The sequence below is a fragment of the Hippocampus bargibanti genome, linkage group LG12, assembly GCF_051943395.1.
Source record: "Hippocampus bargibanti isolate YZ-2025 linkage group LG12, ASM5194339v1, whole genome shotgun sequence".
Lineage (NCBI taxonomy): Eukaryota > Metazoa > Chordata > Actinopteri > Syngnathiformes > Syngnathidae > Hippocampus > Hippocampus bargibanti.
Window position 1 is genome coordinate 8,977,516 of NC_142745.1, and position 18,265 is coordinate 8,995,780.

Sequence of the window (18,265 nt, forward strand, 5' to 3'; positions counted from 1 at the left end):
GGTCGACTTAGCATACTGGTAGTGGGACGCTAAGTCACACAAACACACACCTTGTTTGTGTTTCTCGATGATCTCCTTCTGCTCAATCGTCATTTTGTTGTGTCCTCTTCAGCTGAACACTAGCCTGTGGTGGGGTCTTTTTTCGGTCCCAAAATAGCACAAGTATCCTTGATAACAAACCATGTATGCACTCAAGGAAAGGGGTGATGAAAACTAGTTCGCCGCCGCCGTGGCGCTCCATGTGGTTTGTTTGGTCTGCCGAAATTTATTTTGTATGCCAAGATTATATTTTTGCCAATTTGATGTTTGTAAGGTGAAAAGTTCGTAAACTGAGGTATCACCGAACTTTTCCCTCATTACTGCATGAAGGCGCTTTTTGATATTAAAAAAAAACGCAAACCCCTGAGTAAAAAACTTGGAATTGGATTATTACTGGATTATTAATTAAATGAATTTTGAGGTGCCCTATCCTCCCAGGGTTGCCGTAACAACCGGCCAGGCCCTTTTTAAAACTATTCTTGACTAATTGATGCCAGATCAAAGGTCAAGTGGTGCTTCTTCCTTTCCCTCTACTTTACAGGTCATCAGAAGATCCCATGCCAACATAGCTGACTGTTTGACATTTTAGTGCATACGTTTTACAAGGCTCACATCTAGATTGAGTTTTCATATTAGTCCATTGCATACATGCATTGTTTGACTTTCTATTAATTTTGTTTGGGGTTGAACGGGATCACCACGGACGGTGCCCCTACATTTCCTGTACCGATTCATTCAGAACAATACTGCTCACCAGAGTCGACTTTTGCATGAGTTGTCCTCAAATTGGCCTTCTGCAAGATTGCCATGTTCAGAAGCTGACACTCATGGCAAATATTTGGTGGGAACTGACAGCTGCGAGGGATTTGATCCATAACGCCGGGCCCACTGAGATACATATCTGTGGGAGACGATGCCAAAATAAATCAAGGTGTATGACGTCGCTAAGTCATACAAATAACACAAACACCTTCATAGGGAGATTGACATTTTCTGAGATAATATTTCTCAAAGTCCAATCAAACCACCATCATTATGCCTGAAGCCATGTTGCATGCGGTGTGGATAAAGTATTAAGGCAGGTGACAATAAACATATACGTATCAATATGCCTTTCTTTTTACTTGCATTATGTCAAAGTTGACATTTTTATTTTGTTATGCTTAGAATATCTTGTTTTCTATCCTTTCAACCCCCACATCCCTTTTCAAATTGCTGCTGTAGACTGCAAATTTCCCCATTGTGAGATGAATAAAGGTTTTCTGATTCTGATTCTGTTCTATGTCAAATTCCAGGTGTCTTATTTAATTTGTCATCCCCTACAAAGAGTATCCACATTTAATTTTACACTTATGAAGCTAACAATGGAATACACCTGCATTGATCGAAGCCATGTAGTCACTAATTGTGGGAAATTAGTGTTAAAATGTTTTTCCATATAATAACTTGAACTGCCCAGTGATAGTACGTGGGTGACTGGTCAGCACTTTATTTATGTATTTATTCATCTATTTATTTATATTTACTTTGTCGAATCCTCATTTCATATACGTGGCATTTTTTTTAATCATTCAAAATTGGCAATGTTGTTATAACTATTCTGTGGCATGTGTCAAGTTCAGAACACATTTACTTTTGTGTATAAACAAGTTTAATTTAGTTTGATAAAAAAGTGTTTTATACATGTGCATGTATGATACTTAGGAACATTTCATGTCGATTAAATGATGATGTACAATACAATACATTTAGATTTATATAGCGCTTTAACAACAGCAGTAATTATGTGTACATTCATAAAGATTTTATGATTGTGACAGTTTGGGATGAGAATAATTCATTTCTCTTATTCCTTTTGTCTTGAAATTACAACAATTTAGGAGTGAACAAGCTTCACTTTGCAATGTACAGCGTCAAGTAAATAGGAGCAGGCTAGGATGAACAGCGTGTCACAAAATGTGTTTTTGACATTAGGAATATATGATTGTTAGTCTTTACCGTCATTTGTCAGTACAGTCGGCTCTGTTTTCATGGTAAAGATTCTTCGCACTTTACAGCTGGCAAACAGGGTGATGCCATCAAGGGACAAAAATTCGGCAGCCTTGAACAACTCTCCGGCAAAGGACGCAAGGTCAACAAACAACATGGTCCACTGAGACAAGAGCGAAAGGATTTCATATGGTAAGGGATGCAGTGCTTCACCCAAAAATAATGACAGCATTTCTGGGAGTCAGATACTCACAATATTGCGTTTCACTCCTGCCAGAGGTAGTTTTGCATGCCAGAGTGTGGCGGACAACTCTTTATGCACGGTCGATAAGTAGAGTCGTCGCTTTAGGTGGCCGACATCTGTTATTCTGTGGCAGAGGTAAAACAGGGAATGTTGTGAAGATACAATGCCGTGACCACAGAGGTAGTTTGTGAGCGCTGTGAAATCAGTGCTGAACACATACAAATGTGTACATATGCAGGCATGCGACCGCACACATGCACACGTTGCACCAAAAAAAAAAAAAAAAAACTGAATGATTTCACCTGAATCTAAAAATATGATGCACGAGGAATATCAAAATAAGCAATCTGTATTCACAGACTATTTTCATCTCTTGCTACTTTGCTTTTCCAGAGCAACCAAACAACAAACCCAAAATTCTATTTTTGGTTATAAAGTCTTATGTTTGTAAAGTTGGACTGGTAGTTGCGGGGCTCTTAAAAAATATGACATTTTAGAATAACCTGAACTTCATTAGAATGAACTGTTTTTTACATATTTGGATGTAACTTTTCACAGATTTTCATTTTATTCAGCAATGTACAATTAAAAAACGCTGAAAATTACAATCTGTCTCAAGTTGAAGCCGCATTGTGTATTTGAATAATCATTGTCAATAAATATTTGCCGTAGAAACAATGACAAACTTACACAAGCTCCATAGAAAAGTCCTTCCCTTGAGGAATATACACCTGGATGGCTAAGAATCTTTGAAGAAGTCCCACTAAATACATGAAATCAAGAATAATGTATTATGTTAGCAGTATGATCTTAAAAATCTCAAAGAACATACATTGTGTGGAAACTCTTCAGACAAATACAATCTTTAGCACCTCTCTTAATTTTATTTTGTGTCCTTTTCCTGAGTTATCCCATTTGTGTGTAGGTGAGAAGCAGGTACCCACTGAACTGGTTGCCAGAGCACATCATAAACAAAATGACATTCACACCGATATATGTCATTGCTATGCATCTTTGGTTGTATGGCACTTTCACAACAGCTGCAACTGTAACTTGCGCTTTTAAAATATTTAACATTAACACATATTGAGTGTCACATGTACAGTACATTGAGGGAACATGCATCTTAAATTTAAACTGCGAACCCAAAAATTGTAATGCTAACTACTACTCATAATCAAATAGCGTACCCAAGACACTTGGGTAAATTTTCACCTGTTTTTTGTTGCATAATGTTTTGTATAATGTGCAATATTTAATGGAACAATGTATGTAGTTGATATTTAATCAATTGCAGTGCTCATTGTATACTGAGCAGCCAGACGTTGTCCAATGTCGCACTAAGTCCACTTCTGATTCTGGATTGATGCATGACACTTTGCTTGTATCGTCGGCATGGCATCTCTCACATACATGCACAAATGTACAGAACTGCTAAAAAGAGCAATTCAGTGGGTTGATTTTGGATTATATTTAGATAGTGTCTGTTCACACACCACATTGTGTCTGCTTCTTGAGGAATGTTCCAACAGAAAACATTTGTATTAGAAGCAATACTTCATAATTTTCAGGAGCATCTTATTGTCAACTTACGTGACATTTTCCCATTCTCTGGCATTTGCATCTTCACAATTTTTCCGCTACCCTCCAGACAGTAAACAAATCCTTTGACTTCTTTGTCGTACTCCTGGAAAAAAAGATGTAAGATTAGTAAATGGAATGTTTTAGAGTCACTGACATACTTTCAGCGTGTTCATGCTATTGGCCCTCTGCAGTCAATCATTTCATAACTGGATGTTACTTTGTGGTATGCGTCTCCAATAAGGAATGCAAGGACACCTTTAGTCAACGTTTTCGAATTACCTTAAATATAACCAACCGATTGCAACTGCGAAGGAAATATCTGTTCTCACTTTACGTATAGCAGACTGGCCTCCACAAAGTTTCCACTTGGCCACGGGGTCTTTTCCTTGTGCACTGAACACCTCCACTCCGGCTCCACCCTACAAAACAGGCAAATTGTAGCCACCGTTTGGATCTCGGATGTTTTGGATCAGCAGAACTCTGCTACGAAAACATCTTGTAAGCACAGCACGTTTACCTGATAATTTTGCTTAAACATTTTCCCCTCTTGGCACCAGAGCGGCAAAAATGATAGCTTGTCAATTAACCGTATATGGAGCAATTTCACATAAGGTGACTTTAGGGCGTGTAGCCTTATCGAGCAAACAAATAAACATCCGTGGTTATCGTTCCCATGGTTACTCCAAACCCCCGCTCGCAAAGAAAACAAATGAAACAAAACCCCCGACCAATGAACAAGCGTTGCTCAGGGCCAATCACATTTGTTGTCGCAGGTGAGAATACACCAATCAGTGCCCGTGTACAATGACGGTGAGCGCGTCGTGGGTTTAAAACAAGCGAACAATGCGGTTGTAAGTTTATTAATGCACATGTAAGTACTATTTGTTGAACGACGGATAAACTAACATTTTAATCTGTCGTCTTGCATCAGCTAAAGGATGAAGAACGTGCGATCGTGATATCAGAAGTATTTGGGCAGAATGACGTCAACTTCGTAAGTCTTTCGTGTCAGTCAGAGTGGCGTTTTTGTTTACCCATCATGAGCACGTTAACTTACATGTACAACAAAGTATGACATCAATATTACATTACACATATACAATCCTTTCTCACTTTACGTGTTTTATCCCTCGTCTGCATCACGGTTAAAAGATTCATATCTCTCCTACCTTTGTGGTGATTGTATGATATGATATTAAGGGGTCTCTCCCACGTTCTAAAATATAAGAGTCCAAATAGATACATTTTTAAAATTAGTTTGTCTAATAAAGTAACGTTAGTTTGTCTGCGCCATGAATTTGGCAGTTACCAAAGGACGAATGCTAAAGCAAGGGTGGATGGATGTCACATCTTTGTAAAATGTTGCTGCAGGAAACTCATAATGAGCCGCAGAAATTGCTGTTCAGTATCAAGTCTGATTAGTGTACATCGAAAACCTTTTCATTAATGCTGAATAATTTATGCATGGGAAAATGAGTCATGTAACAAGACCGTTACATGACAATATTTAACTTTTGAGTTCTTCAATTCTTCAAGCATACTGCAGGACAACCTGGAATTTAGAATCTGTGTTGCTAGGTTAAAGGGTTTAACGTTATCAGGTTTGTAAATTTAACAGTTTGCAGAGTATGTAGTGGTCAGTCGAAAGTACATTTGCATATCAATAAGGATAAGGAAAATTGAAGTCATCCTTAATCCTGAAGGCAAATGAGTATGTAAATTTGTGTTAAAAGTCACCATCATGATAAGTGGTGGTGAATATTTTTAATCATCCCGAAAAGTGTCCAGGTAGCTATGATACAACCTATGTTTAGTTTTAAATAGAAACCTATTGAAGTTGCTTTTTTTTTTTCAAAATACAAGGTGTCATCGTGGCTCTTTTGTTTACTTAAATAAGCGAGCTATTATGGGATCATGAAGGTGTTTTGTGTGGGGTTTAGCCAAAGGATGACCACGTGGCATAACAATCATTCGCATGTTTGCAGCCATCTGACTTCAAACGGCATAGTTTTAATTATTTATTGCGATCAAAACCAAAGAAAGCCCAAGCACTGTCCCGTTATGCTTGCAATTAAAGTGACTTTTGTTGTTCTTTGCTTTTCTACATGTTTGATGTCACTCATTGGAGCTAACATAAAAAAGCTTCTGAAATGCAGAGACATGCAGATGGTTAAAATTAAACATTAATTGGACACCTTTGTACTGCTAGTACAAAAATAACCAGAGTGACACGAAGGCTGATCCTTTAACAAAAGTAATTTGAGTTTGTCCTGTCGAAGATCAGCTTGCCACTTCTCGTTTCTGGAGAAGGCACATAAGACTAAAGGAACTTTTTTTTTATTGTGAGGTACAGAGAATCAATCCACCCCCATTCAAAGAGCAAAAGGGGAAAAAATACTTCATGTCAAATTTGTCGAGAGACATATTATTTATTTTTCATTTTTTTGGGTAACCATCAACTTTCTTGCTCATGGCAAGGACCTTAAGACTCCAGAATCTAATTCTTAAAAACATGTTTTTTAATGTATTCATTTTTTTAAGATTGAAAAAGCTATGATGTGTAGTGGAATTGCTAGCAGCAGAGTTTTGTTCAGAATTGGCAGCATAAAACCTCGATTGGAGTTTGCGGGCTACTTTTGTCTTTCATACTTGATGACATCGAGGATATGATTAGTAGATGGGGTTGATGTGGCTCACTCAGGGCAAAATAAAACAAAAATAAATTTATATTATCGCACCGGGAAAAAAATATGTTATGTGATTTAAATGGCAATACTAGAATATTTCACTCAAGACAATATATAATTTACATATAATTTATTGTATTAGTGTAAAAAAATCCCTCTCTGATTCTAAAATGCGAGGAAACTATAAAAAAACTGAAGAAAAAACTGTCACCCTCTCATTGTGTTAGCACAGAAGCAAGTAGACAGATTTTACTTTGTTTATTGATTTTCAGCATCTCACATGAAGACTGACAGGCTTTTACGACTTCCTGACATTGACATGTCTGCCATTCTCACACTCGAAAAAGTGCTCAGTAATGGATGGACTAAATGTACTGTCTGCACCTCCGTCTATGTAGGTCACTGCCACTCACTTATATTTTTCATTTTGCTCAAATGAGCCTGAACTTCTTTTCACATCGATCAACCTTATCGCCATCTTCTTTTATTGCTTTTTACCTCTGCCATTTGTGAAAATGTGAAGGCTAGAGGTATTGTTTTGATAGCTGTTTGTTACACAAAAAAAAACACAATTGATTCCTGGGAACGTACAATACTGATAAGGCGCTACAGTATAGACTGGGGTTATGCACTACTTCAATAGAGGGAAATGCAGTCTGTAGCTGCTGACAGTAATTGTGAGACCTGTTGTGGCTCAATATGATTTCACATATAAGGCGCACTAGCATATAAGACGCAGCGTCATCTTTTAATGAAAATCAATGCTTTTGGGTGCGCCTTATACACCAGAAAATATGATACATGTGACTCCTAGCTTACCTTTACAATTGGCATCGCATCTCTATTTCCTCATTATCGCTTTGTGACGATACTTGTCAGAAGTGTTGCTTACATTCCGGCTTGGAGACGATTACCCACTTGAGAACGACTAGGCAGCATGTTGAGCCGCACCAGTAGCCACCAGCCAGCTGAAGCTCATTCCAGGCTCGCTGGAACACCAAGCTGTAACACCAAGCTTGCCTTTACCTTGACATGTAGGTGACGTGTCAAGACATGCGAAGCTTTTTTACCTTAAATAAATCGGTATAGCAATTACAAATTTTCAATGGTGATACATGTCAATGCATATACACTATGAATTATATTTGATAAACAGATATATGTGTGAGGTTACCCGGGTCACTTTAGCTTGCTTAGTTCCTTACTCCCTCAGCAGGGGTGAGTTTGTATCTTGTTTAATTAGACGGTTCACTAATGTCACATTGTGGTTTGACTTATTTCAGATGTCTGTAGATAACCAGGCACCGGGGGCCTGCATGTAGTTAAAACTTTATGCTTGTTAACTGTAATTACATGGGGGGGGGGGTGCAGGAAAACATTTCTCAGCATGCAAACAAAATGTACTGTGTACTCGATTGTGAGAGCGCTGTGGCCATAGTTAAGTGAGCTGGAAATGTTGAGGCTAGTGCAGAATGGCCTTCATCCATAACTTTGCAGATGACAATTTTAACTTTTCTACCAACCTTTCTTGCACTGCCCCTAATAATGAAGATTGCCCACTGTATCACTGATTTATTATCGCACTGGAATGCAGATTTTGTAAGACAAAGCAAGGCAGAATGAAAGGTTCATTAGTGACTTTCTATTTTTTTTCTTCCCTTCTACAGGAATGCTTTGACACTGATTGGGACAGACAGCATCATTAAAATACAGCTTGGCATGCAACGAGCACTGACAAATGTGGTATGGAGAAATCGGTTAATAAATCACGCTTGTTAGCGCACTTTGATTGTGATTAATAATTCATTATTTTCAAAATAATCTGTTCATTTGCATCTATCAAAACACATCAATTAGCAGAGGCAATTTGGATTTCTCGCACAATGTAAATTGACAAAAACCCAGATTTTACTTTCCATTAATGAAACTTTGCATGTCGTGACGGCATTTGCATAATTGGACGTGCTATCATCAGCCAATTTAAATATGTTCAACGACTTTGCTTTTTGTTTGATTAGCATTGTTGTCATTGGAAGAGAAGGCGTAGTATTGAGTGGGGGCTATTTTTATGCATCTCGCATGATCTCCTCCATCTATGATCAACCTTTTTTCCATGTATTTAGTCCTTACTCGACGCCTTAGTGTCAAAGGTCAACGCACGTCCCCTTCAGAGTGAAAAACAAATCACATGCCACAAAGCTGCACTTTAAACCATTTCCCAAAAGGCCAACCCACTTGTATGGAGCGGCAAAGGCTTTCATTTATTTCTTTCTAATTGATTTTTAACCATCTCGAGCTCTGAATTCTCAGTGAAAGACAAAAGTCTTTGCCTCTCACCTTGTTGACTTCCAGATTATTGTCGTTTACAAACAAAAATATTTCCATGCCTGTCAGAGGACCACAAATGAACATTATGGTGGCTTTGTCAGAATCCTGTTGAAGAAATTGTTCTATCATGTGGATTGTGACAATAATTGTCTGTTCATTCTCAAGCTAGTCGTTTGGAAAAATGTTTTGGACAATACTATTTGGCTATTTACCTTTTCCCGGAGACAGCGCGGGTTCCATTTCCAACCACTGCATCGTCATTGTCAATCCAAACTGGATGAAAAATGGGTGGTCTGTTGCGGGAAAGGCATTCAGCATGAAACGGTGCCAAACAAATCATTGCGAGTGACTTCCTTTGGCAGCCTCTGACGGGGCAATTTGCATTTAGCTATTTAGCTTGCTTCTACTTGCTAAAGTGAATGTACACATCATTGATATTCATTCTTTCTACTGCTTTTATTGTGGTCAGAAGCCATAATTGTTTCATCTGTCGCTATAAGTTACATTTGTAAGATTTAATCACAGAAAGACTTGAAAAAAAGTATAATATACATATCTTTATACTGTATATTGTTCATATTACATGCACAGTGTTTGTTGTTCCAACTTTGACTTGGAAATGCTTGACTCACGAACCCATTAATTAAAACAATTTAATCACTCTTGATCTTTTAACATTTGCAAGAGTGACTCTTGTCAAGTGCACTTTAAAACTGGAACTTTTGCCATTTGGAGTCACCTTAAAGCCATATGGAAAAATTAAAAGCCCAACTTTGACTTGTGCGTCATCTATTTTTGGAGCGTCGAAATGAGTACGTTCACAAAGGCACTTGATTGTAATCGGGGTCATTCCTGCGACTCTTTCTCTCGATCAGCGCCTTGTGGGAAAAACTTTTAACTACTCTGACCTCCTTTTGAATTCCAGAAAGTTCCAATCCTTACTTTAAATGAAGCTTTGCACAAAAGGTCCTCATTCATTACATTGGCTAATTTGCCCCCACAAGTCCTGATTTATAGGATACGGTGTCTGACCCAAGCACTCGATTCATGATTATCACTTAGGTAGCTGCACCAAAATAACTAAACCCCAAAGGACAGTCTACACAAAATCAACACTTAAAAAAATACAGTGGGACCTTGGCTTAAGAACTTAATTGGTTCCTAGACAGAGTGTGTAAGGCGAAAAGTGTGTATCCCAAAAATTGATTTCCCAGAGGAAACCATTACAATGAGAATAATCCGTTCCCAAGTCCCCATAAAACATAATTTTCTAAGCCAATAAAGTCATTTTACCTTTGTGATGGTTGTTAATGGCTTGATGGAATGGAGTGGCCGGTTTCCTCAGCATTAAACACTTGATGAGGAACATAGGCTTCTTTCACCATCTTCAGGAATGATCCCTTGTAGGTGCTTTCTCTGTGATAATTGTATCTAGTTCTTCATCAATTGTGATCTGTTTAGCTGGGTTGATAGCTTTTTGCAAGTGTACAGATGACTTGTGCGGGTTATTGTGGAGCCTGATTGATGAGATGTTTTAACTGTTTTCTATCCATTGTCTCACTATTCTCACACACTTTTGTTTTTTGTTATTTTTTGTTTCAAGCTCTGTCATCTCCCTTTCGTGTGTGTGTTTTCTCATTCTCTCTCTGTCTGCCTGTCTCTTTAATTTTGACCCCCCCCCCCCTGCTGGGTTCTTGACCAATCACGTGGCTTTAACCGAAGACGCCATTTTGTTTTTTGGAGAACGGCCTCACTCTCTCTCTGTCTGTAACCCCAACCCCCACTGCTGCGTTCTTGACCAATCACGTGGCTTTAACCGAAGACTGGGGCCGGGGAATAGAGCACAACAACAGTGGCCACCATTTTGTTGTTAGGAGAACGGGCTCGTTCGCGAACGACACATCACTCATTGTGGTAGCTCCGCGTGTATCCCGAAAAATAGTTCGTATGCCAAGGTAAAATTTTCATAAATGTAACGTTTGTAAACCGAAAAGTTCGTAAGCCAAGGGGTTGGTAAAACGAGGTTTCACGGTATTGCGTTCAATCAATGTTATGCCCGGAACGGCCCTAATATTTTTTTCCCACAGTTTTTCACTGTCTAACATTGTACAAAATGATGTCTACTCCGTGTGTATTTTTTTTTCTTGACCACTATATGGTGACATACAATTAACCCAGACTGTATATTTGAAAGAAGAAGAATGTGATCGCAGAAGTCATCAAATAGGCTAGTTTGTGTTGAAAGTTATGTCATCCTCTACCATTGTGCTTTAAAACGAGACGGAAAGTAACAGCTTTCCGATTTTTTTGGAGTTTGCCTTAATATATCGCTCACATTCTAGTTTCAATTAAAATTGGTTGCTTTTCTCTGGTGGCATGGAACCGTATTAAATGACTATATTTTATTTCTTTCTTTGTCTTATTGTGCTATTCTACCAAGCTTTTTCTTGTCCAACCCGTCAGTTTGAAACTGATACGTTCTGACATGGACCCTGTTGCCCTGCGAGAGCCGCCTGTCAGCTGTCGACAGCCAGAACGTCATCCTGGGATTGTGTTCCGGTGCCGGGTCTCTCAGACCTTCTCCTGATAGAGTTGCATCTCATTTTAAGAGCTTCCCAAGCCTTTTGTTTGAATGACTCTAATGATCTGTCTTCTCTCAGCCAGTTACGGCTTCGGTTTTTCGGTCATGTTGATGTCATATTCCAACTCCTGTAGTGAAAGTAACACAACGGCTTGGAAACACAATCATATTTAATGTTATTTTTGGCTGACATTGATTCATTCTGTTATCACGCTCAAAAAGCTGTCTCTCAAATCACTCTTATCCATTGAAATCAATTTAAATGCACTCAAAAGGAGAAACAACGGGATGGATTTCAGATGGGGGCAAAATGTAAAAACAACACTGTTGGCCATGATACGGTAACAGATACTAGTGGTTAAAGCAAGTTATTTTCAACTCATAAGGAAAGTCTTTCTGTAGAATGACACATCACTGCATTAAAATCAGAATCAGAATATCTTTTTATTCGTCCCACAATGGGGAAATTTGCAGTCCACAGCAGCAATTGAAAAGGGATGGAGTTGGGGCTGGGTGAAAGGATAGAAAACAAGATATTCTAAGCATAACAAAATAAAAATGTCAACTGTATACTGTGCAAATGTAAATGTGCAAAACTGTTCCAACGATGAAACGACGAAATGATGGCGTACCTTAAATATAAGGCTCTGGGCAATGTGCGGTGTCGAGAATGCACTATCCAAGTCCTGCACATTTAGCAAAATGATCTAACTGCAGTTTTTATTTTTCAAATATTTTTTTCTCAAAAGTATGGTTAGTTATACATACAAGCTGATTCAATGCTTGTTACTTGATACCAGAATGAATAGTCAATGCATGTGCACCTTTTGGATTGGATTGGATATGCCTTTATTAGTCTCACAGTGGAGAAATTTACATTTCACAGCAGCAAAGTGATGAAAGTAGAAAAACAAAATACATGAGCTGCTGGAAAGGCAGCCACTCTCGCGGCGCCGTCTTGAAGTCAAAAGAACAAAAAAAACCAACTAAATAACAAATAATATGACAGCATAGAGACAATATGACAAAACAAAGACACAGAGAGACATTCATTCTTCAGGACTTGCTGTACCCTCTTTGTGATGACATGATTGTTTGTATCAAACAATATTGAGATTTGTTAGACGTAGTATAAATAAGCGCTTGGCTATGACTGCAGAACTTGAAGAAGCTATATTTTTTTCAATGTGAGACAAAGTTCATCTCATCTCATATAAAGAAAGCTGTATTGCATTGTATTCCTTTTAGCGTAGCTCTGCCTAATAGATGCTTAATGCAGCTACCATTATTGCTTCTATTCAATGTGTCTTATAAGACTGTACGATGGGCTCTGTATATCAATTAAAATAGGCCATTCATTGAAAGTGAGCCTTTTACTCCAAAGTGCCTGATAGTGCAGAAAATACGGTAATACAATTCATCAATAACAAATGAAATTATTCAGGATGTAGGCCACAGAAGTGTGGTTAAAAATTATTTTGAAATGATTTATATCAATCTAAAACACTTGATGATAAAAATCTTGGGTGTGGAAACTTTTTACATCCGTCTTTCCTTGCCCAAAACCACATCCAATAAGAGTGAATCACACCCTTAACCCCAGATTGTTGCATCTCCGAAACGTGACATGTAATAATTCCAATATACGGTTGGAGGCACAACGACTCCGCTGGTAAATGGGTAATCTGCCAAATAGCATGGACAACGACAAGCACGAGGAAAACGCTGGATATTGCCTGTCTGATATGTGTAAAGATAGCTTGAGAGCTGTGTAGCAGGTTGCAAAGGCTGAGCTCCAGAAAGGAAATGATTGGGGGTGGAAAATGGACGTGGCCATATCATGTCACCAATGCTCAACAACTTTGAAAACTAATCTGATATCATTTTCTACCAGACGGGAATTGAAAATAGCAAGTCACATGTTACAGTGTGTGCCCACTCCCTTAACTCAGACAGGGCCTTTAGAGGGAATTTAATCATTTTGCTGGTCTGATTTGAAATTCATAACCATTTTGAATATATTATCGTAGCAGATTAACGATTGATCTGATGAAAAATGTCCCCGTCCCGCATTTACAGCGAAGGTGCTTTTTAGCATCACACACCTTAGCATCTTAATTCAGACATCGATGGCAAGACAGTATTATGGAAAAATTACTTTTTCATTTCTTGTGTACAACTACTTTGGTCTGTGGGGTCCTTGCCCACTTCATCATGTGTGAAATTAAACACCAGACTCAATCTTTGGTTAGCTGCCTAGTTCTGAACCTGTCACCAAGGCACTCTGAAGAGTCTGTTTTCTATACGTTCAGCTAATTTACATACTACCACTCCTATATCAAATTTTCCACTATGACCTGTTGTCCTGCAGTGTTTGCACAAATTATCATTGGCCAAGCGCATTGTCGGCAATAGATTCTGACACCTGGCGCATGTGGCAAAGGCGTTAGGCAACGTGTAGGCTCCGCATCCATAGGAAATGTGGAGCCGAAGAAAGTATGACCCTCTGTGAGTGAAAACACTAAGTAATGCTTTTGCTTTGTCCACCTGGGGGCTCACGTTTCCATTTCAACAAAGAATTGAATAATTAATGTTGACAAATTATTTCTCCGTAGTGGTTAGTTGTTCAATAACTATGAGAAATGAGAAAAATCATTTAAAAATATCTTCTCATAAAATGATTATTTGATGCATGGTATATACTGTATTTTCCGGTGTATAAGGCGCACCCTTATACGCAGGTGCGCCTTATATGAAGTCATATTGAACCAGAACAGGTCTCACAACTACTGTCAGCAGCCATCAACTCCATTTCCGCCTCGTACAAGAAGTTGTGCGTACTTTAGCGCCTTATGAAGTGTTCTGCCTTATATTTGAAAAACTTTTTTCATTATTTGAAGGTGCGCCTTATACTACGGCGCACCTTATATATGGGAAAAGTTTGAAAATACACCATTCAATGGCGGTGCACCTGATACTCCGGTCCGTCTTATACACCAGAAAATACGGTACATTATATTTTTTCATTATCTGACTTCATAAGTTCATAAATTTAACCCGCCAATAGACACTACCAACAAAAGAGGCACAGATATTTGGCTACAGTGCATTTTAGGGTCATTTTTTGGACATTTTTTTAATTTCCCTTTTAAATAAAGACCGAAAACTCTTGAATACGATTCAATTGCAAATATTGTGGATTGAAAAAAAATCACTCTCCCCTATCGCATGTGTTTGTACACAAGGAAGGTGCCATTTTTACCTTTATTGGCACCGCTTTTTACACCAAGCAATGGCGTGGGAAACATTTCACACAGGCTGCCGAAAAGAGAAAATCTGCTACCTTGGACTGAAAGTGATGTATCCCACCTCATAGTGTTTGCTTTGACAAAAAAAAGACGAAAAAAAAAGATGTAATCGTATTCACGGCTCTTGCTCCCAAAACTCGCTCAAGATGACAAGCGCTGGCAACTGCCAAAAGATTGTGTTGGCAAGCCTAATGTCTAATGCCAAATGTTTTGGTAAACAGACAGCTAAATGAAAGAACAAGTGTTTTTACACATTTTATCTGTTGGCAATTTCCCTCCAGTGTCTTTGCGCACAATCAAATTCACAGTCGCACGTTTAATTGTTTTTTATCGTTTCAAATATTTGACACTTTGTTGTTGCTCAGGTGCACTTCCTGGAGACTTTGCCTGGCTTACATTTGACTCAAACTCTTTATGCAATACAAGCACATACTATTGTAGTATTTGGAGTCACAATACAGTCAAACCTCGGTTTTCAAACGTCTCGGTTCTCATCCCATTCAGTTTTCAACCAAAAATGTCACATTTTTTATGCCCCCATATACAACCAAAATTTGGTTCTCAACCAAACTGAATGCATCTGAATGCATCACTCGACTACCCTCCGCTTCCTTATATGTCACGTCTTCTTCATTGTGACCGACGCATTGATATTGTTGTTGTTTTATTTTTGCGAAAATGCAGACATATTTGGTTAAGATCTCCTGAATAGTATGATTTTAAAGCAAGCGGAGGATGGTTTGAAAAGTTAGTGTGCCTTGTGATTGCCCAAAGACAGCTGGGATAGATGCCAACACGCCCCATGGCAGAAAGATAGAGATTTTTATGTACAGATGTTAATGTTGATCTTAAAAATTGGTGAAAATAAAAGTTTGTTTTTATATAATTTTACACATGACCTGCTATATTATTGAGTTTTTAATCCAGTGTATGTGATGAAATAGTTAAAAAGTTGTTTTCTATACTTTGAACGGATTAAGATTTTTTTACATTGATTTTAATGTGAAGTGCTGTTTCGGTTTTTGAACAAATCGGTTTTCGAACAGGTTTCTGAAAGGGATTATGGTCGAAAACCGAGGTATCACTGTATTAGATCCACAAAATTGCCTTTGAGAATCAACGTTGTCAAGATGATCCAATTTTCACCAACAAACTCACAATATGTATTTTTTTGCTCCGTAAAAATAATAATATCATATCATCTGTCAGTTTTTGGAGCAGTATGAAAATATATAATTGCTACTGGAACCCCCTGCCTCCATTTTTTTTAATCATCAAAAGCGCGACGCACTCATGTTTTGGGTATGGACGTCAGCGACATACTCTTCAAAGCCATGAACGGTACAAGGTATACGACAATCAGCTCGCTGAAAACGTTTATATAAGCGCATGTGAGTCGGGGTAAACTCCCCTGATCACGGCTGATGTTACTTTTAGCCAGCCAATTTGTGCTTTCAGTGGCTCCGTCTTTGTACACGTGGGATTTTGCTCTTTATGCACTACTGTGATCGGCTGTAACAAAACAAGCCTATTTAAATGTATGTATCCTCACGATTTACACTCATTATTATCTGGGGAAAAAAACACCTAGACATTATGTTTCTCTGACATTTTTTTTTCAGCATTCAAGAACTTTTAAAGTGATTAGCCCCCGGCATTTTAGATGGGTTGGTATTGTGGAAAAAGGACAACCGATATGGGGACAGACACATACACTGCTGTGTGGAAACAGGTTTTGCTTCTTCCTCAGAAGCAAGTCTAAGGTTGTAGTTTTAACGCTACATTTGGCATTTTCATAATATGCACCCCCTCACCTACCCAAAAAAATAACATGTTAGCTAACTGAACCCTTTCAGGCATAGCGGTTACTCCAGTCGACACCTTATCATGTTATCAGGTTAGAGGGTGCCTGAAAGGGTTAATCTGCAATCTAATGAATTGGACAGGTAAATAAAAGATACCATATTTTCCGGTGTATAAGGCCCACCAGAGTGTAAGGCGCACCACCAATGAATGGTGTATTTTCAAACTTTTTCCATATTTAAGGCGCACTGGAGTATAAGGCACATCTTCAATGAATGAAAAAAGTTTTCCAAATATAACATATACATATAAACAAGTTTTCCATATAGAAGGCACACCACATTACAAGGTGCTACAGTAGAGGCTGGCGTTATGCATTACTTCTTCCACAGGAGCAAATGGAGTCGGTTGCTGCTAACACTAGTTGCGAGACCTGTTGTGACTCAATATTTTTTCATATATGACGCACCTGTGTATAAGGTGCAGTGTCTTTTTTTAAGAAAATGAAGGCTTTGTGTGCGCCTTATACACCGGAAAATACAGCATGTTCAAGAGTTTGGTGTTGGTAAATGTCAGTTGAAATAATTTCAAGTTTTCCTTTTTTTAAAGACAACTGATTGCCACTCTAGAAAAACTATAGTTCTTTGCAATGTTTAGTATCAACTCTGTTTGGAATTTTAACTTTTTGCATTTACATGCTGCCACCTCATTTGCACGTCACCAAAAACCGAACACGAAAGTGCACAGAGTTCATTGAACAAGTAGCCGGCAAATGGCAAACTGCTGTGCAAAACAATACAGCAACAGCGACCGGCACACCATGGCCGTGTTTGACCTGCGAACGGAGAACGAAGAATAGGAACAAGAGGAGGCGCCGTTGCCTGGAGCAGTGGGTCATCCGTCAAACCGGGAGAAGCGAGCGGCCTCGACAGAGAGAAGCTGCGACCGGCTCTCTCTGTAGCCGCACGACAGGACCTGAAGCGCGCCGGTCACTCCCTACAGGGATGGCGCCGACATGCTGCACCAAGGTCCAGACTGTCCTGCTGGGCCTGCCGGGCCGGATGGGCCACGGGTCGGAGCTGATGGCAGACAGTGATCCCCCCTAAAGGGAGTCTGGACCTCAAACAATTGTCTAAAGTCATTAGGGAGAAGTTTGGACAAGCGCGCTGATTCATAGACACATTTTGTGCACATACACAAAGTAGGTAGTTCCATATGGAATCTACTGCATGCTATCAATTTGCTTCAAAGTACGTCAAACTACTTTTTTCCCATTATTTTCAGTTATTTATGAATACAACTTTTTTTCAACATTTACAGGTAAATATGTGATGTAAAACAAACTGATTGGAATTGCGAGTGATTATCTCATTGATTGAATGATTGTGATTTGGGTAACTGAGTGTTAAAAAATAACAGAAGTAATTTGCATGGAGACCTTGTTTGTCATTACAATTGAAATTATTGTAATGGAAGAGCACTCGTCAGCTGTTATCGTGTGATGTGATATATTACTATATTCTGATATGATTACAATCATCGGAACAGCTGTGTTATATACCTGTAAGCTGTTTTGTGCACAGGTCAATATAAACATCACATGATTTATCAAAATAGAGCACAGTTGTCTCCTTAGTATCCATCATTGTTTATATGCTGTATATATTATCTATCTATCTATCTATCTATCTATCTATCTATC

At 38.6% G+C, this 18,265-nt stretch overlaps 1 protein-coding gene and 1 long non-coding RNA gene across 2 annotated transcripts in view; one reads left to right on the forward strand and one right to left on the reverse strand.

Annotated features, from left to right (window-relative positions):
- cfap20dc (CFAP20 domain containing) overlaps positions 1-4,504 on the reverse strand; it is a 35,650-nt gene extending 31,146 nt beyond the window's left edge. Inside the window, exons 1-7 of the mRNA XM_089010385.1 lie at positions 4,374-4,504; positions 4,186-4,275; positions 3,866-3,959; positions 2,963-3,035; positions 2,282-2,396; positions 2,038-2,191; positions 794-940 (exon numbers count right to left, since the gene is read on the reverse strand). Of these exons, the coding sequence (XP_088866511.1) occupies positions 794-940; positions 2,038-2,191; positions 2,282-2,396; positions 2,963-3,035; positions 3,866-3,959; positions 4,186-4,275; positions 4,374-4,394 (694 nt within the window). The 5' untranslated portion in view covers positions 4,395-4,504. The remainder of the gene's footprint in view (positions 1-793; positions 941-2,037; positions 2,192-2,281; positions 2,397-2,962; positions 3,036-3,865; positions 3,960-4,185; positions 4,276-4,373) is intronic.
- A 157-nt stretch (positions 4,505-4,661) lies between these two features.
- LOC148890359 (uncharacterized) lies at positions 4,662-18,046 on the forward strand. Its single transcript, XR_016116730.1, has 4 exons — positions 4,662-4,707; positions 4,788-4,850; positions 8,211-8,286; positions 11,312-18,046. It is a non-coding gene; the product is annotated as an uncharacterized LOC148890359 (long non-coding RNA).
- Positions 18,047-18,265: the final 219 nt, after the last annotated feature.